At 39.4% G+C, this 27,548-nt stretch overlaps 1 protein-coding gene across 4 annotated transcripts in view; it reads right to left on the reverse strand.

The window, feature by feature from the left end:
* The window catches only part of MAP7D2 (MAP7 domain containing 2), an 82,245-nt gene that overhangs the window by 28,382 nt on the left and 26,315 nt on the right, over nt 1-27,548 (reverse strand). For 3 of the 4 annotated variants that reach the window (XM_039551307.1, XM_019282968.1, XM_019282971.1), the window contains exons 2-3: nt 7,782-7,859; nt 4,345-4,508 (exon numbers count right to left, since the gene is read on the reverse strand). In XM_039551307.1, the coding sequence (XP_039407241.1) occupies nt 4,345-4,508; nt 7,782-7,859 (242 nt within the window). Of the gene's footprint in view, nt 1-4,344; nt 4,509-7,781; nt 7,860-8,041; nt 8,070-27,548 lie in introns of those variants that run through there. The other variant, XM_019282966.1, reaches the window with a different exon arrangement.

Consider the following 27,548-nt stretch of genomic DNA (forward strand, 5'->3'; position numbering starts at 1 on the left):
CCCCATTTCTAATGAATATTATTATTCATTAATCAAAAAAGATAAGATTAAAGCAGTCAAGTTTCAAATATTTCTGTTTGCTGTCTTGTTTGGGGTTTTTAAAATGATGCCTGGAGTAAGCAATATTCTATGGTTTGCAAACCACAGAATACACTTACACCACCCACTATCAAAGTATTGTTTCAAGAATAAAATGCATGGTGAAATAGATTAAAGAAATTAAATGACTTTTCATAGACATTTGAAAGCCCATGTTACCTACAGTCTGAGGTTGAAATCTTCAGTTATGTTATTTAGAGAGGATCATTCATTTCATTTGCAAAGAGCCTTTCATTAAAGCCCTATAGAACATAATTATCGAAACTCATGAAACCTCTGCAGATATAGGCTAGATAAAGAACAATATGAAGGCTGCTTTTCACAAAGAAAGGATAGTTATTATAAAACATTTTAAGTTGGCACAAAACTAAAAAGCCAAAGAAAATAATAAGACATAAGGAAGCTTAGCATAAACAACTCATACATTAATAATTTGTTCCATGACGATAACTAAACCGCAAGACAAAGCTTTCCTTCATCAGCAAACAATGCAGAAAACCCTTCCAGTGTATGTTATAGATGAAGCACCTTCTTGAAAATGTATCAAACTATCCATGTGATCTCATTTGGGAACTCTAACAGCTACAGATAGAGCAAACAATGCCTACTCTCAAGATATAGGGAGTTTTCACACAAAAACCCCTATAATGCACAAGCACTGCATGTAGGTTAAATTAAGAATGAATAAAATCATAAAAGAGAGCCAGCTACTGCTAGTATCTAAAATACACATTACTTTCCAAAATCCAGTTATTCATACAAGTTTTCCTCAGCCTGAGCAACAGAATAAACATTTGCACTGTCTGAATTAAAAACAAAGAAAAAATCCCCCTCAAAACTCAGTTGTGAGAAGACAAGTAATTTGACTAAGTAATTTCCTTTTCTCTGTGTAAAATATAACACAGATGTGACAACAAGGAAAAAACCAATGTTTCAAGTATTATGACTTAAAATAATTTGTGCAAATAATTCTAAACTAATCTTATATGTACAACACAAACATCTAAAAGAGCCCAAAACCATCTCTTCCTCTTCACTTTATATACGGCAGTGTATGTAAGTAGCTCACTGTTTCCTGACACTATCAGTTGGCTTCATCTTTGGAGTGGAGTACAGTAAGTCATTAAAGCTGTAACACCTTGACAGCTTTTCCCACTCTGGTGTCTAAGCACATACTTTTTACAAATGTAACAAAACACATGCATCAAAACAATCTCTTCCCAATAACCTGTGTACAGCTAGACATCTATTTACTAGGTATTTCCAAGTCACATGGGAAGTTCAAGATAGGAAAAGTGAAAAAAATTATTTTAACTGAAAAAGGACTAGCTGTACTTTTGTCCTGTTCCCTGCTACAAGAAACTTTTAAATCTCTTCTGTAGAACAACATGCTGCTTTCCTCAAGACTGAGGACTGCTTTTACTAAAACAAGTGGGCAGCTTTAAAAGTAATACAAAGGGAAAGGCAGTGATACTGAAGACCTCTGCAGATAAGAAAGATGCAGCCAACATAGACAGAATAATTTCTAAACATTAGTTATTCATTCCCTTCTGAAGAATCAGACACTTCCACTGTGCTCTGCAACAAGCTCCAGCTGCCCCAAAGAACTCTGACAGAATACCTCGACTCCTACCAAGAGAGACTTTAAAACCACCATCTCTTATCTGGCATTGTAGAGGGGGGAAAGTAAGCAAAATAAATCGGATTTTAGCCACCTCCTCAAGAAGTCCTCTGCATGCAAAACAGTCAAGCAGAGGATGCTCTGATATAGGAGCCAACGAGTTCCCACCAGTTTGTTAAGAGCTACTCCTCTCAGACTCTTTCAGGTGCAACAACAATATTTTGTAGAGAGAGATTACTTTCTGCTGTGTTAAAAAACAAGGAGAAATAACTCAGGGAAAATATAAAGGACAACCAGTAAGGCAGAAAGCAAGGAAGAAAATCTCTCTACTTGTCATTTCAGACATCTGATGAGCAAGTAAAATGGGTATTCCAGTCCCCAGCCAGTACAAAACAGTGTTAAAAGGAGAAACACTGAGAAGATGCTGCTGTACACTGGCTCACTGGCTGGGGCACACACACCCCCCACACCCCAGGTGTGGGAAATACATGTTCAAAGCTCTTCCAGTAAAGATGGTTTTAAATGGCCAGAATGACTCACAAGCAGTGAGTAACTTGCAATGCCCAGGGAGCTCCAAGTTCATCACCATCCTTACTCAGACCTGCACTGTTATTATGCACACAGACTTTGAGGGGTTCATCACAAGAGCAAGGGCTGGGGAAGGTGGGGCTAAACTGGCAGATCCTTTAGCAGAATTCAAACAGAATTTGAGAAATGAGGGACAAGAAACTGTGAAGGGAAGCTAGGAGGTGATGATGTCTCCTGTTCCTGCTTTCCTCCTTCTCTGACCCTCCCCTGCTCTATAAATTATTCCCCTGTGCACCCTCTTCTCCTTCAGAGGCTCCTGGACTTTTTCCTCCTAACAGGTTTAATCCACCCCCAAATAAGCAAGCATCCTCTCCTGTCTTCCTGCCCACATAGCCTTCTCTCAGGTTCCTTAGCCTGGGGGAGGAGCAGGGAGGAAAGGAAAGGGAAAGAATCCAGACCCAGGCCTGCTTTAGCTTCCAAAAAGGCTTTGGACACTTCAAGCATAAAGGACCAGCCTGGTGATCAGAGCTACAAGTGGTATTCACATTATGACCAAACACTTGGAAGCAGCCTCTCCCTCACCATTACAGAAGTCTCCCCTCACATGTGCAGTGTCTTGGGGACCTGGAACAGGCTTGCTGATGCTTGGGAAAAACATCACAGTGTACTCAGCCTCTTATGCCCATCTCTGGGGAAGTGCAGGAGGCCACTACAGGAGACGGGGTCGGCCCCCACTGAACAGAGGCTTTGGGACTGACCTGTCACAGCCTCTCACATCCAACAACTCTGCTCTCATTTCTCCAGCAAAGACAAACCATGCAGGCAGGGAAAGCTGGCAGATACTCGCTCTTCTACTCCTCTCTGCCTCTCTGTCCTGCTCTGCTGAAAATTTTGAGGACAGGGTTTTGGAAATCTTTGTATTTGTCCCTTCCCCTTACAACCCTCACAAAGGGAATCAATTTTGCTTAGCTACAAAAGGTTATTACAGCAGGAAATGCTGGGGAAGGAGCACATGACTTCAGTGCTGTTACCAGAGGAGAGAGACCTCCCACCCTTTGTTTCTGCTTTTTCCCATTTTTCTTAAAAGAATTTGAAACAAACCACATGACAAAATATTTTAAAATTAATTCTCAGCCATTACATAGAAGCCACAATGAGCATGTTAAAGTTGAACGACAAATGACAGGATATAATCTTCTCTTCAAGTTAAAGTGAAAAATCAAACAAAAAATTCAATGAACAGCTGTATGTTATTCTGAAATCCTGCAGAAGTGTTTTATCTGTTTTGAAAAGTTATTTTGATGAAAGGACAGGGAGCAGAAAATGGGAATTTAAGATTTATTCTATTTTTGTATTTCTAAAGCTTTTTTATCCAGGAATTGGGGAAATATTTTCCTTTGGCTCTTTTTTTTTTTAAAACCACTGCCCCCTTTTCCAAAAATCATTAATTCTTTATCAGTTGTGGGTAGCAGTGCTAGTGTTCTCTACATAATGTCATGCAGAGATATACACACACACCCTGCATTCAGAGAGCTGTACCAGAAATTGGACTCACTAGAGCAAAAAAAGAACCTTAAATGATCTCAGCAGGGAGCATAGAAGAGAAGAAGGGTACGAAGATGCTTAAAAACATGTGATTTTGTTCTGTGCTAGAATTAAAAACAGCCTAGATTCTTCAGTGCTTTAAGTACAAATTTCTGAGTTTCTGTCGCCAAGGAAAAATGGAAGAACACATTTTCACAAACATTATTTCTGTTTCATGGACAGTAAACAGAATAGTAAGAAAAATCTTTCCCTTTTTGGACACACTCATTTTTAAAGACTTCCTTCCAGAAAGCTGGTGCTTTATATTTGACAATCAGAGTCCCAGATACATTACCAATAGTAGACGACTATTCCAGGAGATCAGACAAAAATAAAACACAATTGTTTTGGAAAGTGTTTTTGATGTACAGTGGTAGACTACTTACAGCTGTGGTGATGTGGTTTGCAGTTCCTGCAGTAATTGCTCCAGTCCTGCCCCACCCCCAATCGTTTAATGCATGTCAATATTCAGCCATGTTTAATGCTGCCATACATCTCCCAGTGGACCTTACCTCCTCCTCTTTGAGCTTTTGTCTCCGTTTTTCTTCAACAGCTGCTCTCTTCTGCTCCTCTCTCTGCCTCTGTTCCTCCAGTCTTCTCCATCGCTCCTCCATTTGCTTTTCATACTGAAGTTTTGCTCTTCTCTCCTTCTCCAGTATCTGCTGTTCCCTAGCAGCTTGTGCAGAGAAAAAGGTGCATTTCACTTCATGCAAATTTGCTTCTGCTTAAGAATTATTTGATAACATGAAACAATAGTCTAAAATACAAGTACACAAGGTTTTAGTCCACTAAGATTAAAAATATAGTGCACAGAAGTGCCGAAACTATTAGTAAATCTAAGTGATTTGCTCAATAAATAAAAAAGGAAGCCCTTGTACACAAGGTGCCAGTTTGTACCCCTTACCTATGTACAAACAGTGTACAGAACAGTTTAACAAATTTTTTTTTATGTTTCAAGTCCCTCTGAAGCTTAAAGCCAAATTATTTTTTCAGACGTACTGCTCCTAGTAAGCTTTGAAGGAAATCAGCTACATATGTTGAAGCAAAAGCCCTTGGGATTTCTTTAAAACTGTGCTTCTTGTTGTGGAGCTGCCTTCAAAATAGACACATGTAAATAATATATGCTAAGTTTCCTATGAAGTTTTGAAAACGCATCTTTCAGCTCATAACTAGCATAACTAAAGCTACATCTTTACCCACTTCTGCCTCTTCACATGAAAAAAGAATTACTTCTGCTATTGAGGGTTTCCCCAGCTGTTTATTCCAACTGGAGCAATAATCTTCATGGGACATTACCCCAATGTTCCAGAAATTCAGACTCCAACAACTGGACTGTTGCTTCAGGTGTACATAGGAGAACAAGAAGTATGGATTGATGTGGCAAATTGAGAGGAAAAATCCATTTTCCATGCAAGTGTATTCCATAAAAAGGCAGGAAAGAGGAGCTCAGTAAGCATGCCTACATACACACAAGCCTGTAGTGTCACATACCAACACACATACAGCCAATATCAAAGAAGGAATAGTGCCAGGCTAAGAACTTGAAAGTCAGGGAAAGCCAGAATTAACACTGTTTATATTAGAGCTAGTCCTTCTTCCTGCTCACTTATTCAGCCTGTGTTTCTTCAGTTCCTGTTTCCTTGTGTGGCACATCGTCACCCTTCTAACTCTCTCACATTATCTTCCCATCCTTCCTAGGCTCTTGCCCAGCCACCCCAAACCCCATCCCAAATTCTCAGATCACCCTTTTCCCCTCAGTTCCTGTCCCCAGGCTCTTTAACCACAGCTGTGACTTCCAGTCGCTCTTAGCTCCACTCCATCCCAACGTCCCCAGGTGAACACCAGAGTCCTTCCAACACCCAGATCCTTTTCCAACATTCCATTTCTTTCCCTTGAATACAGAATCCTTCTACAATACTTGTTCCTCAAGTCCAGTCTGCTTTTCAGAACAACTTCTAGCTTATTCTTGTTAGAAATACAGTTGCTGTTGTCTTCCCCTTTTGCCTTATGAAAATCCACTCATCTTCCCCACTCAGGACAGGGCTGTATGAGGGGAATGTCAGTGATGCAGTGAGCCTGGATTGAATGCATGAAGATTCAGACTTGTCAACAGAAAAAGTTACCTCAGAGACAGTGGATAACAAGTGACCAGGCATTAATTGTTCCAACTGCTAGCCACAACAGGTAGAGCAGGTGAAAAAAAGCATGCTGGAGTTCATAAAAACCAAAAATAAAGTGAGGTGTCCAGAGATTGAGCTATTACCTTCTGAGTAAGTAGGTGAAACCTGGGATTGATTCTGGACAGAGAAGTAAACAATTCTGTCATCATGGACACATGTACCATTCCTGTTGCTTCATTTAGGGATGCAAAACCACTGATTAGTGAGTTTTGTCTTGGGTGAAAATGTTACTTCATATTGCTACATGGTACCTGCTTACTGCTTAAAGACCTGACCTTCTGGGTAACATGCTACTTTTTTTCCGAACATCTAAAAGAAAATGGTCACAGTCAAACTGTGACCAATACCCAAAGTTTCCCATTAGAGTAATAGTCTTAACCCTAAAGAAAAATGTTTCCAGAAGGCATATATGATGTTTGGGAGAAAACTGCAGACACCACCTTCTAAATCCCCTGGGCCAACCACTCCCAAATTCTCCAGGTTTCAGTTTCCTTCTCATCTCCTCTTCTGCCCCAAGTCCTTTCAAATCTAATCATCATATCACTTTCTTGGGAACAAGAAAAGAAGGGATAATCAGGAGGAAAGAAGAAATAGCCTACATTGAGCATACCTGGAAGAGAAGTAAGCCCCAGATAGACAGAAGCTCCGGCAAGATTAAGTACTAAAGAGCAGCAGATTTTCACCAGAACTACAAAAAGGAATCTTGCTGACCAAGTCCATGGTAATAAAAAATGTCAAGTCACTGGTCTCAAGCCCCAGACTTTGTCAAGAAACAATCAACAGTTTGTTTACTTAATGCAAGGAAAACAGTATTTTCCTATGGTTCTTTTAACAGGTGCCCATACTTAGTTGACATTTCTTCAAAATATATGCTTATCTTAAATTTTACAAAAATCATAAAATACTGACAATTCCTTCTGCTAGGTATTGTCAGGTAATCTCTAGGAACATTGCTACTGACCTTTCTTGTCGTTACAACAAGGAAAAGTGAAGTTAACTGTTTAACACTTTTTTTATATCCATAGAGAGAGATATAAGAAGTCCAAACCAATGTTGAACAATTAATTTCATTTATGTACACGTAAGTGTATATCTATACATACACACACAAATATATACTTACATGTTTATCTTTTAATTGTATATACACCCACTCCCCTTAAATATATATTTATACTTTTCACATATGTATTTTACAATTCTCTCAACATTTCCCTGGTCCTATTAATAGACTAAAAATAACTGACTGTTTTTAAAAAAATCTGAAATAATTGCTTATGTTATTCAGGAACTGAATAATGTTTTTTATCATTTTCCCGAAAGATTAACCATTTTACAACTTACAGAAAAGTACAGGCTTTAATGCTGTACTTAACAACTCTATCATATATTTCAAGATGGCTAAAACTGAGCAGATTAAAATTGAGGTTGCTTTACCAAATCATCCTACATATTATTCTGACTATTATTCAAGGCTTATTTGGTATTTTCACAAATCAGGATCATAACAGCAGTATCTTGAACCCAAACTTATATTCAAAAGCTCACAAATCAAAGAAGAAAGTCAACTTGTAAATATAGAATATTAAATATTTGACTGGAAATCCAGAAAGATTATTTTTTATAATTTGAGTTAAAAGAAGTGGTAAAGACTAGGAACAGACTGAATAACAAGATTTAAAATTCTGAACAGAAAAAACACTATGTTAGTTAGTTAAGCCTATTAAAATGTGTATATAAATAATACATACAACCTCCTGCCAACTTACCAAGGTATTTCTCCCTTTCTTCTCTTCTTTCCTTTGCCAGTCTTTGTCTTTCATCAGTTTTCAGAAATCCATCAATAGCTGAAGACAAAGGGAGGGAAAAAAAACGTCTTAAAAAGCTGTTAGCAAAACTAAAGCAACATTCAAAAGAAATTTAAAAAATCCATCAAAAAGAAATCATAACTATTGCATTTAACAAATCCAATAACAAAACCAATTTTGCTCTTGTATGCAGGTGGGTTAATGAGCTGGGATTTGGGTACCTCTTGAGCACATTCTCCCACCTACTGCTGAACTCCAAGCATGGTTCCTCAGCGTAAATGCCTGACTCCTCAGAGCAAACAAGCATGCTGTTAGTGCTTGTTTCAAAACTTGAAACTTCCTTGGGAAAAACCATAAAGATGCAATTAACATACATTTATCTTTGTTAATAAGCTAATTTTAAATTTTTTTGCTAGAAAGTAAAAGGTGGCTCAGAAAAGCAGTAAGCAGCTATGTGGAGTCCCAGCCTTCATATTTATGGCTGACCACAGCTCCCCAGTTTCCTCACTCACTCAGCATCAGCTCATTTCAACAACCAGCAATTACTGCTGGATGGGACTATGGAAGCAGCAGCCCTCCTCCCCTGTTTCCCAGGCAGGAAATACTTTGTTTCCTCCTGGAGTTGGTATCTGGAAGTAGGATGCTTGTTTGGGAGGAGGTTGCCTAAGGGTTTCGTACCTGGATCTGGACACCCCAGTTCTTTGCACAGCATGAGAAGCTGAAAAGCCCAGTTTAAGGAGGCAGGAAGGCAGAGTGTGACACACCAGGTGCCTTGGAGTCACCTACCTGCATGCCCTGGAACAAGCACCAGATGGACCTTAGGTGGACCTTCTGCAACAGCAGGGGTAAGGCCACCAATGAGTGCCTTGAGGATGGTACCTGCTTAAAACAGCTGACAGGGCCTCCAGTGCCCTTCCTTCCCTCTCTTCTCAGGGTCTCCTGCAGTCTGAGCAGTGCTGCAGTGAAAACAGGCACGGTGTCTCACAGCACAGTTTACATCCTCTGCAATCATTATCTGGGCTCCCTACTGAGTTGCTGAATTCTAATTAAGTTCCCTTCCTTTTGCTCTGAGAACTGTACTTGTTAATTTTATCAGATGAATATGAATGGAAAAATTACATAGACTGTAACCCCAACTAACTTCCTGAAAAGTCACACTTGCAGGTTCCTTTCCAAAGGCAACCTGCCTGTGGGAGCAAGGATTTTGCATAGCAAGTACCTTTCTATAAAATGCACTGTTCTGTAGGAAGGGTGAAAGCCAGTCTCAGTGGTGACTGGTGACAAAGGTGGGGTCTGAGCTGTCCCCCATTACAATAACAGCTTGCTTTTTCCCCAAGCAGCACCTTCAAAGACCATCTCTAATCCTCCTCGGCACACATAGACTGTGACTACCTGAAGGCAGCCAGGCTCCTGGAAAAATGAGATTATAGCTCCCAGCTGGTTAATTACAACTAAATTTGTGGGTCAAATACATATTTTTTTATTACTAAAGACTCATCCTACTTCCATATTAGTTCACTTGTTTGCTCACTTGGTTGACATTTATTTTCAGATTTGACAAGGAAGAAGGAGACAAGAGGTGGCAGGAAAGCAACCACAGCAAAGGGTTATAACTGCTTTGAAGGGGCCTGCAATAAGTAGACAAGAAGGTGAATCCTGTTGTCAGCATAGGTATATTACAGCTCCAGTGGAAAGTTTTTCAGTGGTCTCGAAGTCAAACAAACATGAGACTTACAACTCATGATAGGAGCAGCAGAGAGATGTCAAATTCAGATTGGATCAAGAGCCCAAAGATGGTAGACTAAGCTTGGGAACAAGGAGACTGGAGAAAGGGAAAGAACCAAGCAGAGGCATGATTTAAGGTCTTCTGTGGCAAAGGATGTAACTTAGATGGAGAGGTGGAACCTAAAGTACAGAAACTAGACTGGGGATAAGTAGGAGGGATAAGAGAGTTACAGCAAGAGAATTCATGTCCAAGAACTACGTTCACAAAATCCTGCACTGATTCTCATCACTGTCCTGCTTACAGTAACTATCTCAGAAACCCATCAGCAAAAATACATCCCATTATGCCTATCAATAAAATCTCAGCTAACTCATCTCTATTTTAATTGCTTCATGAACACAACTGGTAGAAGTGGATCTAAAAGCCTTGCTCACAACTGCCATTGTTATCCAAAGCTGATGCACAATTTTTCAGGTTGGCTTTCTCAAGCAATTGAATATCTCAACCCAATTCAGAAAATACTAAAAGATGATCAAGGCTGTAATATAACATACTTAAGAAACGAGAATGTATCCAAATTGAAGCAGTCTGTATATTCTTTATTTTGCCTGCTCTTTACATACATTTTTTTTTCCTTTTAGATCACTTTGCTTACTCATTCAGTGCATAAGAGTTGAACCAAGTTCAAAGTTATTAGTGCTTCTTGCTTCATTTCTTTCTGAAACTGAGAAGTAGACAGAGTTATACCCGAAGGCTTTTTAGAGAACAGCACTCCAGACCTGGCTACATCACAGGTGAAACTACAAATACACGGAATTACCGCTCATTAAATATGCAAAAAACCAACATGAACACCCCCCCCAAAACAGTGGAGGAAAAGTACATTCTAATACCTCCAGGCATCAAACACAGGATGGCAAGAGTAGCACTAAAATAGCACTGCCACCCTCAATACTGGCATTTCTTAACTCAAGTACTTGACTTTGCAAATCAGCATGCCTGACAAAAATCAGAAACTTGCCTGCCTTCAGAAACTAAATACAGTTTTGAAGGACAGAATAACTGATCCCTGGGTGATAGCTTGTACATTAAGATGATTTTCAAAGGCCAAAACTACTGTACTTTATGCATCTTCATATAACATTCATAAGACATTATAAATGCAGTGGGCACAGCAGTTACCTGTGGCAAGAAATTTCATTAATGAATTCAAATTCCGTTTGTCAAAGGAGACTGCAAGCAGCAAGCTGGCGCAGGTAACTATCCCGGGAATAGGGTAAGCGCATTCGTGTCCCATAACAAGGAACTGCCAGCAGAGGGCAGGAGAAGGTCTGAATGAACAACAAAACCCCACGGCAAAATCGCTCTCACTGAGCTAAGTGACCTCAGGTTAAGTCTGTATACGCAGCTTTATCCTGAGCTTTCCTCATATTTACAGCTAAGCCTCTGATCCCCCACTTAAAGAGGCACGTAACAGCTAACAACATGTTTAGAGTCAGGACATAGATGCAGGCTGGTTGTTCTTCTGCCAACCAGAGTAATGAATACAAGGGGATAATGGCAGAAAATTCTCTAATAAACCTTTATTCCCAGACTTGCAGAGGAATAAGGAAACTGCAATAATAACATCAAAGATTTTACTCTTAGGAAATGCACACGCACAAACTGCTGCTACTTCTTATTCTACCTCTTGGCCCTCCCCAAAAGTCTCCTTTGCACAGTCTCCACTCTCAAAGGTATGCACTTAGGCACTGGGCCAATTCCTTGAGATTGTGCCTCATTTTTTTGATTGAGGAGGGCCAGCTGTTCATCTGGGACTTTGTTACAATGAGCATTTCTAAAGAAAAAGACCGTAATGTAAAACGAGTTCAAATGTCAGCAGCAGACCTGCAGCAATAATATAACAGCTAATGCTGCAGGATTCCTTCAATACTTTCATGTTATTTGAAATTAAATATTCACAGATGTAAAACCCAACATTTTAATCACTGCTTCGACACTTTTTTATGGGCAAGGTAAACCTATTCAGACTGATGAAACAGTGCCAGAATGTGTCCACACACTGCACTGCTCCACATACTGCTTGGAGCATACTCTTGGTGGTTGCTCAAGACAGAGGAAGGCTGTCCTCTGATGATGAGACACAAGGCAAGCTCTGTCTTTTGAAATCCATATCCTGTTTTTGGTGAGAAGACAAGTACTCGAGCAGGACAATCAGGTTATTGGAAGCTGAGACTACATTTCAAAAGGATCAACAGGCTGCTTGGGCATCTTCTCTCCTGAAATTCACACCTGAGTAATTGTCAACAGGTAAGGTCCTATTAATTTTTTTTTTCTACTTTGTTGTTGAACCCCCACCCCTTCTGTCCTCTCTAATACCCCATGGTATTTGGTTTCACAATATATTTATACACAGCAGATATTGAAGCCCTTGTCGGGCATCCTGACACAAGAAGAGTAAGCTGGGCATCTGAGACCAGTTCTACATAACAGTGTTCCACACAGAGACCTCTGGCCCTCCTGCATGACCACATTCAACACATTTAGAGTTTTGTCCATTCTACCTGACATTGTCCAACACTTTTGGAGCTGTGCCACAGTGTGTGTCACCTACGCTGATGTTGCTGCATTCCCAGTTTGGATGCAGTTCTGCCCATGGTGGCCTTGCGTGGGACCAGATGATCCTGAGACACCACTGCACTTATACCCACTGTTTGCTGGCAAACTCTGTTGTTTCAAAAAATGTAACCTTCATCTACAAAAACAAGGTTTTGCTCCCTAAAAACCTGCTTTCTCTCCCTTGGGACTGTTCTTTGAGACGATAATGAACAGCTGTTTTCCACCTGTCACTGTTTCCCTCTGGGTATTTCTGAATGAAGAAATGTTCAAGTTTTCAGCTACTAACTATACTTTGAGGGGGAAAAAAGGTTACATGTGACTGTACCTGGATGACACTTTCTAAATTTTAAGAAGCACTTTTCTAAATTTTAATTATTATATAGCTGAGAGGCTTTCAGGTAGAGGCAACATGTGAACACCACAAGGCTTTTGCAGGTAGGTTCAGTAAGATTTGGTGGATTATTGTCCTTTTTGATAATGGTCTTTTTCTACATTTTCTTTAATTAAAAAAGCTCTTTATTCTATTGCATTCAAAAATCTTAATACAAAGAATCAGAATTTTCCCACTTTCAGCTACTTAATTCGCCAGGCTGGATTTCAAATATAACCAGAAAAGAAAAAGGAGTATTTTCCATTATGCCTAATTAAAATACCAGGATATTTATTTGTTGTTATAAAGATGTTAAGTGGATGAAGTCATTAAAGGCAAACAGTTGCCAAAGAGTGACATTTCAGAACCCCAGGCTAATTGTCTGAGAGATGGCCTGGCAGATAGAACAGAGAAGCTGTCAGGGACTGCACGCTCTGGTTAAACAACTAGGACACCTGCCTTACGCTCCTGGTCCCCATCCTGGATTTTCAAATTATCCATTTGAATCAAGAACTTTAGCTGTAAAACATACTTACACAAAGAATGCAGTAGCTAAATATATACTACTTGTACATTTATTTAAGTTTAGGGTGAAATTGCTCCAAAATGCTGGCCAAATAACTGTGGAATTATACAGAGAGTATATATAGGTCATTTTATCAACACATATATTAATAGAAAAATCTTAATTACTGCACGGGGAGGAAAAAATTGCTAAAATATAAATGGCAGATCTTCTCAGTTTTGCATGAGCCCACAGACACCTAATCAACCACATGGGGTTGTGTACAAATGTGTGTGCAGCCCTAACAGTGCCCCAAGGAGACTCCAGTATCAAACAGACACAGCAGATGCACCTCAGTAGCACTCAGAGAATGGTAAGATACATTAGCAGAACGTTTTTACTTATGAAAACACTAGATAATTAATCTAGTGTTATTATTTAGTTAGTTTACTGAACAGGTCCCTGCTAGACAGCCTCCCACATAGCCCATACCAAGCAGTAGCACTGTGTCCAATGTGTTTTACACTGATGTTTTATTCATGTGCTTCTGTAACCTCTCAGGCAGAAAGGAGTCCAGAGGCTTAACCAGTGCTTGGCAGTGTCTTTCTCACAGATTTAACACACATGAACGTTTACAGCTGTATTTTTAAGCACCACTAGACCCCAGACCCATTTGGCATCTGTAGGTAAGATCTTCCCTTCTATAGCCTGTCCAGCAACTTTCTGAAAGAAAACACTGGGCATTCTGGAAAGGATAAAAAAAAAAAACCAAAACAAAACACAACTACTGTTTCTAAGTCACAACTAACATTTTGAAACTTCTAGGGTTTGCCAAGGTGGCACTAGCTGGAAATTTTATACTAAAGCAATAAGCAAACCCATCAACCCCAAAACTTTAAACATTTCAAATATACAATTTTTTTCCATGACTGAAATACTTTTCTTCTTTTTCTCACTCACTGCATATCTCCTGAATCAGCAATAGTTCCAACTTGTATATACAATTTTGCATTGATAAACTTGCACAGACTAGTTTCACTGACTTCAGCAGAATGACTCTGTTAAAACAGAAAATATGGAAATATCTTGTTAAAATCAGGAAGCCCATGTTTATCCCCCCCCAGTCTGAAAATAACAAAAAAGGTCTTATCACTTATGTACTATCATATTGAATGGAAAATTTATTTTTTGGAAGAAGAGTAGCTAAAAATACTGTAGACACTGCTTGTCTGGTTCACTTTACTTTGAGTTTTGCAAGAAAAAGCCTCAGTGTAAGACAATAAGCCTCAAGTCACAGTTATTTTCCCAAATTATCTAAAGGAAACTTTTTAGGATCAGATAACTTTGTTCTTCCATCACAGAAAATTCTGAACAGCCTCCTTTTTAGGAACATACACATCAAAATTAAAGAAATTCAATTTATTGGTAACAATTTTTGTTACCAAAATGAACAAGAAAGAAGTTTTGGATCTATTGATGTAGTCAGCAGCACTGTGTCCAATGTGTGTTCTACACTGATGTTTTATTAATGTCCTTCTGTAATCTCTCAGGCAGAAAGGAGTCCAGAGGCTTAACCAGTGCTTGACAGTGTCTTTCTCACAGATTTAACACACATGAACATTTATAGCTGTATTTATGTGTATAGTGTAGTCTAGCACAATTCAATTCCTAACTAAAAGTGTTTCTGGACTGACAATACATATCTATGTATCAGCATCTGCTGATGTTATAAATTGATTATTAGATAACCAGAACTTAGTGAAAAAACTAGCATCTCGATGAGAAATTCAGATCTTTTTAGCATGAGAAGACCAGATGGGAAACGTAAGTATCCATTTCTCCCACCTCCAGCTAGCTTGTAATTCCCAAATGCACATTAAACCCCACTTCCTGTTCAAGTTAATTGGCTTTGCTAGTGTATGGCACTGAATAGTGATCTTGTGCTTTGGTGGCTTTACAAATGTCACTGCTGTGTTGCACTCTCCAGTGATAGCTGAAGTGCATAAAGACAGCAAAAGCGAAGGGAGCACTGAGCTGCTTTCCCATATCAGGTAGGAAGAGCTTCAGTGGAAGCCTTGCACAGCCCTCAGGCAGGCGAGGAGCTGACCACAGCTGAGGTGCACCACAGTTCATTCTCCTGCAGGTTGGTTCCCTGCTGACCCCTTGATCAAACCTTCACAGCAGCACCTCATGCTGCAAATTTAAAACCAAAGGTGCAGGAGCCAGTACTTGCAAATACTATCTGTAGAAAACAGAGCTTCCCCAACGTGAGCACCCAGGTAACTTGGAGCACACGGGGCTGAGCTCCCATCTTCATGCTCAGGCTCTTTGGTGTGTGACCCCAGTCACCTTCCTCTCTGCAGTGGGTGGCTGTCCTGCCTCCTGCCGCAGGCCAGACACCCCCACAGCCCCCACACCAGCACCCAGCACTAAAATTTTGCTACATGGCGAAGAGGGAAGTTGGAATGATTTTCTCACTGTGGCAGCTACCTGGAGCATGTGAAGCTGCCCAGCTCAAGGCACTAAAGGGCACTGCTGAAGGCCATTATTGTGTTACCAGAGCTCCTTTTTACAGCACCAGTCCATGGCAGCTGCAAATCTCTAATTCCAGCTGACTCAAGGGTCACAGGACAGCATTTTGGAGGAAGCCCCGGCAGCCTCTGTACACCCTGCCTTCCACTGTGGCCTTTTTGCAGGCCATGGATCTCTACAGCAAAGAAACTGCCTGCAGATGGGCCAGCCAATAAAGATTAAAAAAAAAAAGTCCTATAATCAAACTCCTAATTAACCTCTATGTCTAGGTATGCAAACGAAAGCATGACAAAACTACAGCTTGCTTCTAAACCAACTTCAGCCAGAAAGTTTTCTTTTGGAGCCTGAAATAAAAATAACAAGGGTATGTCAGTATGGTCTCATAAACTATCATTAAAAAAAATTAAGACTAGTCACAGAAGAAACCATAAAACAAAACAAATCTCCAAATAAAGGGCTCACACTTGGAAGACAGAGGTTTGGTGAATGAGCATTTCAGAGGCGACAATTTGTACAGCACAGCATAAACCTTAAACTTATCACTGCATGTGTATGTACAGGGGTAGTTCTGCAGATTCCTTTTACTAGCTTTGTTTTCATTGCAAGTCTAATTTAATAGAAACTGCAAAAGAGATACTGGTGCTTTGGGATTTATTCTGAGTTGCAGCAAAGGTACAGTTAGAGAACCAAGAAAACACACTCGTCTCCTAACAATGCTTATGGAGGCATGAGGTATTGTCAGCATATTCTTTATTACCACAGCAGGTCTAAATTTTTTTTCTCTAGATACTAAAATTAAGTTTTTAACATTACTGTCATCTACCACTATACTCTCTCCTCCATGACTGAAGATTTGGAGAAAGTTTCAGGATGTTTCTGTTCTGTTTTTTGTGGTGAGCAAAGTGAATATAAAGCATTTAACAAAAGAAGAATCCATCTGCAATTTTCCATTTATATATATCTCTCTATAAAAAAAAGTGCTGATGACTTACTAACATGACATGCAGCTATCAAGAACTAACGTAAATAACCTCCACTTTGGTCTACCCACACCTTGTACATTGCTGAAACAGTGTATTATTCCAAATAGAAGCAGCTACCAGCATCAGAGGTAGAAAACACATTTTCCCTATGATGTGGCAAAAGCTTCCAAAATAAAAAGAAGCAAAGCTGATTAATCCACAGCACACATGATCAAGTGAAATTCATCCTCTGTGGACTTGGCTATGCTTAGGAGCAACAGTTAAAATATTGCTTTTGCTGCGCTTCACACTAATTATTATTTCCCAGTTATTTACTTCAGGGAGAACACCCATTGACTATCAAAATCAAAACAATTTATTCTGGGAACATGCACAGTAAGTCTTCACAGGGAAGAAAAGCTCTAACAATTCAATGTGTGTCTTTAACATTTTTTCTTGCTCTTTAGTAGATGTACTACACCGATAGCTCATATTTATAAAGTTATGCAAGTACATACAGTTTTAACTACGTTTATGGTCAATTCATCAAAGCATATCCCCCACAGCTCCTGCTTTTGCATCCCCCAGTCTTGGCCCTTACAGGTAATTCTTAATAAAGCATATAATTTAATGGTGGTATCCAAATACACTTTTAAATCCAGAACATGAACTTTTCACTCTGGCGTTTATGCAGGCAATCTCATCTGAGATCTCATCATTCTAGGTCTTCCATCAAGAGCCTAACGTGTCCTTGTTGGGACTTCTGCTTACTTTTCTACCTGTCCTTTAGCTGTCAGCTTCTGACTCTCAAGGAATTCCAAGCACAAAACTTTCAGTGCATGCAAGTCCACCTACAAGACACTGCTGAGACCTGACCCTGTGCTGGCAACCTCACTGCCCCAGAGAGAGAACAAAAATATTACATTTACATACATCCTTTTGTACATAATGTATGCATCTCTGTATGATAATTTATTATGACTGTTCTTGGTCAAACTATTTAATATTGGCCACTGTGCACAGAAAGTGTTAATTGTCTCTGTTAGAAACCAATCAAGCCCCCTGAAGGGCAAGGCTCCAAAAGCAAGGACCTCATTCAACCCTGGAACTGTATTAAAGAGTCTGAATTACTTAGAGCTTCTAGAAGTCTAGGAAATACCCCAAAGTGGAGACTGCCTTAACACTGACCCAGGCACCCTCATTTATGCATGGGGCTGGTGCAGTCTCTTGAAGGAGTCCAGGTCAGTGAGGGAACAGTGAGAACTGAGACATGCTGGGGTCCCACCACCCGTGCCTAAATCCTGCTCCATTCTGACAATGTTTGGATTTCGTGGAAACAGAAGACCTTGGATCTATTAGGGTAGCACTTGGAAGATTATTTTTCAAGGGCAGGAGACAGCATGGAGATGGACTGATGCACAAAATAAGGCTGAATATTTCTGCATCCCTTGAAAGAGTTACGTGAACCGATGTTCTTAAGTGAAATTTATTTGGAGATTCAATACCTCAACAAATGCAAAAAAGATTAAGTCTGCCTTTTTATCACTGCAAAAGATAAATCTTTGTTTAATCTGTAATTTCTCAGAGGGTTATTCACTGAGTTCCAGCTAGAAATTGTATGAGTTATTTATGCAAACTCAGAACACAAATCACATTATTCATGGAGCTCTTAACCTACAGAATAATAAAGATACTTTACCAAACCCAAACTTTTCTACACAAGAGAGATGAGTGGATTATGCATCCACCGACTTTTCAAGTCTCAAAAAGAAGGTTGGGTTTTTTTCTGGGTAAGAATTTGGAGCATTTACAAATATTTACAAAAATCTATAAAATTAAAGGATAAATCAGAATACAAAGTGACTAAGCTGTATGCAAAGTACTTAAATGATATGCTATGATGAAAACATACACTGAATCCAGGATTGACAGCGCACTTAGGCCAACACAAAGAGGCCAATTAAAACATAGAGGGTCACTAAGCTTTGCAGTAAGGAGCTCTTAGCACAGAGATCAGATCCTGTATTCAGTATTTTCTGCCAAAGTTCATCTAAACTTTCACGGTGATGTGTGGCAAAACTACACAGGATGAAGGGAAACTCCAGTTTGCACTGGTGTCTCCTATCCTCTTTTGTGACCTTCGTGGCCCACAGAGAAACAAGTCAAGAGATAGAGTTAATATTACAGTCAACAACGTGCAGTTTTCACTGCTGTGACAGGTCTGCCTCTGCCCTCGCTCAAGGGAAGTCCTGTGCAGGAGGAGCCACTGCAGGCACCACGGGAGAACTATGGAGACTCAGCTGGTATTCCCATGGCACGAGCATTTTAGAGCCCTTAGGCACAAACAGGCCCTTGCACATACACATGCACTCTATAGGCACAGTGGTTTCTTTTCACTGTTACCTGAATTTATTTCAGAGACCAGAGGCACTGGCCCAGCACACTGTTTTTTAAGAAAATACAGGTACTTATAGAATGACATTTCTTGGAGTATTTCTGTTGATCCTTCAGCCATCTGGAGAAGACTGACTTGATTCAGAACAAAGTCCAAAGCTGGCATATAAATGCTAGAGTCAGTAATTCAACATCAGTGTCCAGATGCTTTCTGGGCACAAAAACAAGCAGAAAGTGATTTTAAATGTTTTAAGGAAAAAAAAAAAGTGGCTTATATTTGTCCAAAATGACAGACATCTATTATGAGGGTCTTAAGATGCTAATGGGTCTTCCACCACAGTATGAGAAAAGGCAAAATTATTTTATTACTTTATTCCTTCTGCCTCTGTATACTCTTTCACACAATTTTCTAGCACTTTGCAAAGCAACTTTCCTTTCTCATTCATATGTAAGGACAGAGCTAGAAATCTGGCCTACAGAATCTTATTTTTCCGATAATCTAAATTCTTCAAACAAATGTCTTCAAAAAAAACCCTCTACAGGGCACTGAAAAGTCTCATTTCTTAAAGGGCTGTAACTTGACACCAAATTCTCTGATGAAATGTTCCCAGAAGTCAGGGTCATTCTTAAACAATTCCCTCCTGAAAGTGTTAAATTTTAGGCCATGTAATACAGGGGTGAGCTTTTAATGTGTCCCGTGGCATCACCTGGTTTCATCATCTTTGCAGGAACAAAGCACCCTTTAGACTATCATTTATGACAAAGTTGGTTGAAGGTGATTGATGGCTTCAACAGTTAATTATTGGTGAGAAGAAAGGATGGACAGACAAATAGGTGTGATCCTCTACATTTAATTTCTTTTTGAAGAAATACAGACAACTGAGTTCTTGAAATTGTAGCAAGATACTTAAAACCTGCAGCAAAATCCTTATTCATTTGCATGCCTCAAGAAATACAGCATATTAAGTATATGGTGCCCTACATCAATAAAGGCTTTCTATCTTCAAGGCCCCAGCTACTCACAGCATGATGGCCTTGGGTAAAAAGGAAACCCACAAGAACTCAAGAAAAGCTATCAAAAGTCATGGAAGTTTCTAAAAACAACAAATACAGAAATCTGCATATTATGTTTTTTAATAACCTCCGAGAAAATAGTTCCGAGAAAGATTTCTATCTTCTGCACATTTTGAATAATTCACCTAGAATAAAGGTAACCAAAAAAAATGACAGTATATAGATTAGTCAAAAAACAGATTTAAACACGCACGTTAAATATTTCAGGAAAAATACATATGAGGTTATGCTATACTGATATTCAGAGCATTTATTTAACTGCCTGACATTTAAACTGACAGGCTTAAAGAAAGGCAGAGACAACATATGAGAACTGCCAAAGCAGCTTAATGCAGTGTCACAATGTTAAACTGCCAAGATAAACTGACCAACAGTGATGGCAGAATAATTTTCAGTGGTAATGTCTTTTAGGTTATTTATAAAAAGCAGTCTAGAAACTGAGAGCTTGCAGTTTATCAAAACATCACTGTTTAGCTAAAAAAGTGGAGGCTGACAGATGAGTTTGAAAAAAAGTATTTGCATGAAACATACCAAGCTCTAAAAGGAAACAAAGATAATTATTTGCACAAGTGAATAGCAGCATAAAAGTATTAAGGTTGATGATGGCTGAATTGCCACTCAGCTTTCTCCTGTGTGAGATGCCACACTGAATCCACCAAATCTAATCACGCAGCCTGACTCTTTTTTGGCACACAGATTTCTAATGCTATGACATAGTCTAGTAACACGTGGTGTGGATGAGTTCGTGGGGATAAAAAAAGCTCTTCAATAAACGCGTGATGAACGCGAGGAATTGAAGGTTGCATGCTCTTGGCAGGCAATACTTTGTTCTAATTCATTTTGAAAACACTTGAATGATGATTTCGCAATTAAATTATTTACTTGTAATACAACGTAATTATACATTCTGGAAGATAGAGGACAGTTGGCTTAATTCCTTCTAATGTGTGTTTAGACTTCGCAAGTCTACAATTAGCCTGTACATGGGTTAGCTGGTATTTTCTATTTAAAATTTACTTTTTAATTTTCTCTTATTCTTTGTTCTTCCTTCTCTCTCTTTTCTGATGTGTTGCAGTTGTGGTTTTAATAAAGCAATTATTGGCAGAAAATTTAACCTGACTGATTGTGCAAATAAAACAAATATAGATTTATTTGGCACCAAAATCTAGGAATTTACAGTCAAATGCTTAAAACTTTGCACCAAAAAATAGCAAAATAATCCTGGTTTAATTCTTGCAACAACCTGTCTCATCACCTTTTCCTGCCCCCATGTCAACTTTAAATCCCAAACTATGTTCTTTCCTGATTATTTTTCTTTTCATGTCACAAAACCAATAAGAAAATTCTAGTTTTACATACAGTACTTCAGCTCTTGACATTTGCACCATTATATCTTGCTGTGCAGTAATTCAGCGTCTGAGTATCTACTTACAGTTTACTCCTTATCTTTGCCCTTAACATCTCACTGTGGTTTCCAGTGAGACCATTCACCTCTCGGGCTGCCAGAGCTGACATTACAGCTACAGAGTAGAGACACATAAAAAACTTTCCTCGTACTATACATCCTCAATTATTTAAAACAATTCCTAGTCTGGATCCTACAAAACTAAAGAAGCTTTTATTTTAAAAATATCTTCTCAGCTATACCTCGGGGATAAACTGGTGCAAGTGTGCAACACAATTATGGAAATACCATACAATTATCAATGGACTAACTTTTTCTATCTTCCAGGAATCTACCAAGCTTATTCAAGTTAGACTGTCTTTTCAACACTTTTTTTTTGCTGTTTGCAATATAGTTATTTAGGATTTACCACATATAAACATGTCCTATTGCTATGTTCTATCTCAAAAATAAATGGACTGTAGCAGTTAAGTTTCGTATGAGTGACCGAAATAATTTTCCATGAATTATGCAATCTAAACTAAATTACAAGTGATAAATAGTTGCTAAAGGTATCAAAAACTACTTGGAAACCCCTTAATTACAAATTTGTATGTTTACAAACTGCACAGACACTGGGCAACAGAAGGGGTTAATCCAAAGGAATTTGCAAGCAAAACAAAAACCGGAACACACCAAGATCTCAGGAGTCCCCACAGACACCAAGGTCCAAGCACCCTGACCACACACACACTAACAGATCTACCAGACAGCACAAGAGTTTTGGGTAACCACTGCAATTACCTTGCCCCCGTCTGCCCTCCACATTAACTCTTTTATTAAGAGGGGTTTTACCCAGGAGACCACTCCCTTGAAGACACCTCTGGCATGGAGAAGGGGCCAATGCCATATGGTCAGATCCAAACTGAGGTTGGAGATTGGCTGTGCCTCTGGACTAAGCTGCTGGTAGCCCCATCTCCAGCTCAACTCCTGCTCACCCCAGCTGGATCCCTGGATTCAGCTGACCACCCTACTGGCACGGGACTGCTATGTCCACTCTGCAGTGCTGGGGGAGAGAGCACAAAAACTGTGCTGCACTATTGCTGATGCACAAAACTCTGAATTATTCCTTTGTTTCACATTGAGAGAACCATTAAAAGGCTCAACTCCACATCTCTGTTACTCACAGCCCAGGACCTCCTTCACTGTACATAGAGAGTACAGGCTGCACACCATCACTGAACAATCCTGTAAAAGCACAGGACCAAAAAATACTGACCTTCTCCCAGGCTATTTTTTTAATTTTTCATCCCTTTTACTGTAACAGAAACCTGCATGCTCTTTTCCACTCCTGGATTCCAGGAATCACTAAATTAAAGTGTTTAAAACTGGTATTACTACATTCTTCTATTTCTCTTTTAATAAACAACACATGCCCATCACCCACGCCTATGATCATGCTGGGTCAAATATTTTATACATAAAAGATGCTCATAAATAAACAATTTTAACACACAGAAACAGCTGCTGGTGCACAAGTAACCAGAAGCCAGCAAACCATCTATTTGCTCACTGCACAGGGGCCACCTGCTGCTAACAGAAGGGAAGGAAAAGTTATTTCTGCTCCATAATGCACATCCCAAGAAACCAGCAGCCACTCCTGCTTAATGAGTGAGAAGTGATCAGATAAAAACAATTTCAGGGAAAAGAAAACATTAAACCTACACAGCTATGTTTAGGGTTTCTCCACCTCACTTTGTATTAACCTCTCACGTTCTTCCTAAGTTATTGGTCATATTGCTTATCAACATTTCCCCAAGCTAAAGGTTGGAATGTCAATGAGAATCATCAGGTTTTGAGTGATGAAATAGAAGTATTTTTATTTTGCTACCTTAAAAAACAAGACTTAGGATGAAGAGTCTTTTGAACACACGTTTGCTGAAGGACAGATTCCTACCCTATGTAATCCATCATGGCAGTTCAGCTAAAAGATCAGGGCTACTTGCCTAATAAAATCTGCAACTCTAAAAGTCCAAGGTGATAGGTCTATCAAAAGCCAGTTAAAGATCCACATATTAATGAAAACAAAATAGGACAACCCAATACAAACACGCACAGTAAGTTCTGAAATTGATAAAGGAAGAGCCAGAAGGAAATCTGAAAGGTTTCAGTTTGAAAATAGGAAGCAGTCAAGGTGAAAATGAAATCAGCCTGCTTTGCAAACAACTCTCATTATTAATATCATAAAGATCTAACCATACGGGAGTCAATATCCTGCACAGTGCAGCTGAGAAAAACAACAGCAGGGAAATAATATAATTCTTCTTTTCAACTGTAATACCACAGCCAGCACTAAGAGTTGTTTTCAGAAAACACTCTGCAGGGTTTGTTTTGAATAAAAAGTAAAGTACAGCCTCTCCTGAGTCTTGTCTATAACTGCCACTGCCGCAGACAAGCCACAATGATTTCCTTCTCTGTGCTGAAAAGGAGCTCTTAAGGATGTTTCTGACAATCACTTAAACAAATAACATGATAACCTCAAAGACAACACTCCTAAACACTATTTGAAGAGATCATATATGTTTCCCTCCTCTCATGAATATAAAAAGTGTATGAATAGAGGTGATCCAGTTGCACTCAAAATTACTTTGGACAAAGACATCTCCAGCTAGTGATGCTGGCAACTGAGCTTCCTTCCTCTCACTGGAAGTGGATGCAGGTTTTTTCTAAACACTTTCCATACTTCGTAAAAAATTAATAGGTCGATTGTTGTGATTTATACAAAGCTAACTTCTACAGAAGAATCAGTGAGTAGCACTCTGTAAATACTGTCTTTCTAGACAAAAATATATATACCTCATATAGTGAGCACATCATTAATGCAAGATTACTTTTCTTGATGGCAGTCAACACTTTCTGTCGGAAGTGTTGACTGTTATACGAAGAGCCAAAGACTGGATTAGCTCTTACATTTATTTGTCTTGGCCATTTTAGATTGATTCACAGCATCAAGAGTAAACAGCAAGATTTTAAAAAAGATTTGTGTGTGACTAGATAGATAAGATTCCTCCCACATACATATATATGGTCAAAGGGGGAGGACAGAAATTGAAAAACAAAAACCATGAAAACTGGAAGAGTTTTCTATAAGCAGAGTGATAAACAGTGCTGTGTGAACATCTGTCTTTTCAAACACCTCTTGTGCTTGTTTATTCATTGGCGATCTCATGGCAGGCTTATCTAACCTTGAAAATTGGTGAGCATCCTGGCTTGGAAACAGTGTTACAGGCAGGAAGGTTCTCTCAAATACCAGTGGAAAAACCACTACCACAACCTCCTTGTGCAAGGCAGACTGGGAATTGCCCAAATGAGCAGCACTGAGCATGTTAGAGCCATGTTAAGAATTTTGATGTGTAAAGAACAATACACACATTAAGTTTCAGTGGTGGTGAGTGTTACCCTGTGCTTACTTTTAGACTTTATTTAGCAAAGAAAAAAAGTTGTATTTATATACACCTGAGCAATACAAGTACATATACAATGCTTCTGAGAAGACACTTCAGTGTTACTAGGATCATTACCTGTTTCCACTTTTATGGAGTTTGGTTGCAGAGAGTACCAGAATGCTGAGTTCTGCAGTTTCTCCTCTTTCTAAGCAGTTTTCTTGTCTTATGATTAAAAACAGAACAAGAAAAAAAGATGTCCTCTCCCTACCTTCACCCTTTTTCTTTGAAATAATTCAAGTTATGCCAAAACCAGCTCCCTGCCTTCAGGTCCTGCCTATGCATATATTGCCCCTTCTCTGGCATGCCCCATACCTCCCCACTTCTCAGCACGAGCTCTTGCCTCCCTTCAAAACCTTACCCCCTCCAACAGAATGCCATCTGCCACATCCAGCACACTGGTTCCTGCAGCCCTGCGGCTTTCAGCACACCTGTCCTGCACCCCACCATCACAGGCATCTCCCCTGATTGGCAAACTGCCCCAGGAAGCTCCTGAGGGATTGCCGGGGCTGATCTGACATCCTTGGCAGGGCAAGTGCCACCAGCACTCTACTGTCAGAGGTGGCTGGCACGCTCCAGCACACTGGCTGCAAGCAAACCCGCACACCCCACATGTGCTCGCTGTTTTGGGAAGCTTGAGAAGCCCGCAGCCAGAAAACAGACATATTTTTCAGGACCATGAAGTCTCTCCCTGGCATTAATCCACTGCATTCACAAGGGAAGGTAGTTTGGACACTTCCATGGGCTTTGCCACAAACCCTGCCAGCCATGAGGCTGTTGCTCCTGACCCAGAGCAGCTCCAGGCCTCACAGAGAAACCATACATGGACTTTCCTTACAAAAATCATACATCAGCTCTTACTCCGAAACTTCAGTTTTGATACTGCAAATACGTCATCTGCTTGTTGCTTTCTAGAGGTTGTGCTTTGAAGGTGAGGCAGGGTTGTAGGCTCATACAACCACAGCACTGCCCAGGATGGAAAGGACCTCAAAAGATTATCTGGTCCAACCTTCCACGGGAGAGGGAGCCCAGATGAGATTATCTAACATCCTGTCCAACCCCATCTTGAAAACATGCAGTGATAGGGCCTCCACTATGTCCCTTGGGAGGTTGTTACAGTAATTATTGTTGTCACTGTAAAAAAAAAATTATTTCTTTTGTTGAGGTAAAGCCTCTGCTGGTACCATTCCTTTTTGCTTTCTCCATGTGGCTACTTGGAGGACAGAATTTGCATCCTCTTTGTAGCCATCCTTTAAGCACTGGAATATGGTGATGAGGTCCTCCTGAGCCTCCTCTTCTCCCGGGTCAATGCGTGGTCTCCAACAGGAAGAACAGGAAAATAAAAACAAGTTCCTGCTGATACCCAGTGGGGCAGAAGAAAGATGTGAGCAAAAGACCAGGCTGCAGCACAGATGGAAGGGCAGAAACAAGAGGTGGATGCTCTTCTCCTACTACCCTAGGAATACACCTGCAGCGGGGTCCTGGAGTATATTTTAAGCAGGACAGCAGCCTAGTCAGGAGTATCGAAATGATCTGAGGCAACTGTGCTAATTATAAGTCTAAGAATTATCATAATTTTGCACGTTTGTAACACAACACAAAAGCCCACTGCTGATTTTTTTTCCCCATCAGTATTAAGACAGAACAGACTTAAAATGACAGTAGAAAAGAGCACTTGTTTCCTTACATTAGCTGACTAGATTAGGTACTATTGTCAATTTTAAGAGACGTGCAAGCATAATTTTCTCCAGTATACCTTACACTAAGAGTCTCTCTGATTTCCAATAGAAGAAAACAGAGAATCAATGCAAACAAATGAATTACACAGCACTAAAATATAAAGATTTCACAGCTTACGTTTTATAGAGCTTTATCTAGGTGCTCCCTGACAAGAATCAGAAACATGTTTTGTACTCAGCTGACTACAAAAATAGGTCTATTTTTCTTTTTGAACCAAATTAGTCCAGAAATATTTGATGGAAAAAATGTCAGTTACTAATCAGTACCCAGATGTCAATATACAGCTTTCAGTACTATTTTAATAATAAAATATTCAATAAAAATAGCCTAAACTTAGAAATAAATCCTCTAGTGAAAAACCTGTTCTTACTCCAAGTTTAAGAATCACTCCTTATGATCCCCCCCCATCACTCAAACTTCACTGAGGGATTATTATTCAGCTACAAAATTAAAACCCAAACTGATCCTAAATCATACAGAGCTTTTAGAAACCATCTGTTGAATTTTATGCCTCAAAATTCTAGATCATTTATGTGATTTCCTACATAAAAAGTGCACACCAATATTTCAATATCATACTTCCATAAAATCAAGTTCTATTTGATTCTAAAATACACATATGACTCTATTTTTAAGCTTCCAAGTCATATCTTAATCAAAATATATATAGCTGGATACTTGAAAGAATATTAATTTGTTATACCCAGTTAAACACTCTTCAATAAATAATTCTCTTGTAACTGTAATAGTTTGAGCTATTAAAAGAGAATACTAACACCATCTCTGCAAGATCAATTGAAACAATTTGGCTAAAGGGAATGTGGCAATCAGAAAAACAAGCAAAATTTAACTTGAAGTGTTTTCTGCAAGTCTTGCCTTACACTTTAGGTGTATATAAGCACTGATATTTGACTGCTTA

This window comes from Corvus cornix, chromosome 1, assembly GCF_000738735.6.
Source record: "Corvus cornix cornix isolate S_Up_H32 chromosome 1, ASM73873v5, whole genome shotgun sequence".
Lineage (NCBI taxonomy): Eukaryota > Metazoa > Chordata > Aves > Passeriformes > Corvidae > Corvus > Corvus cornix.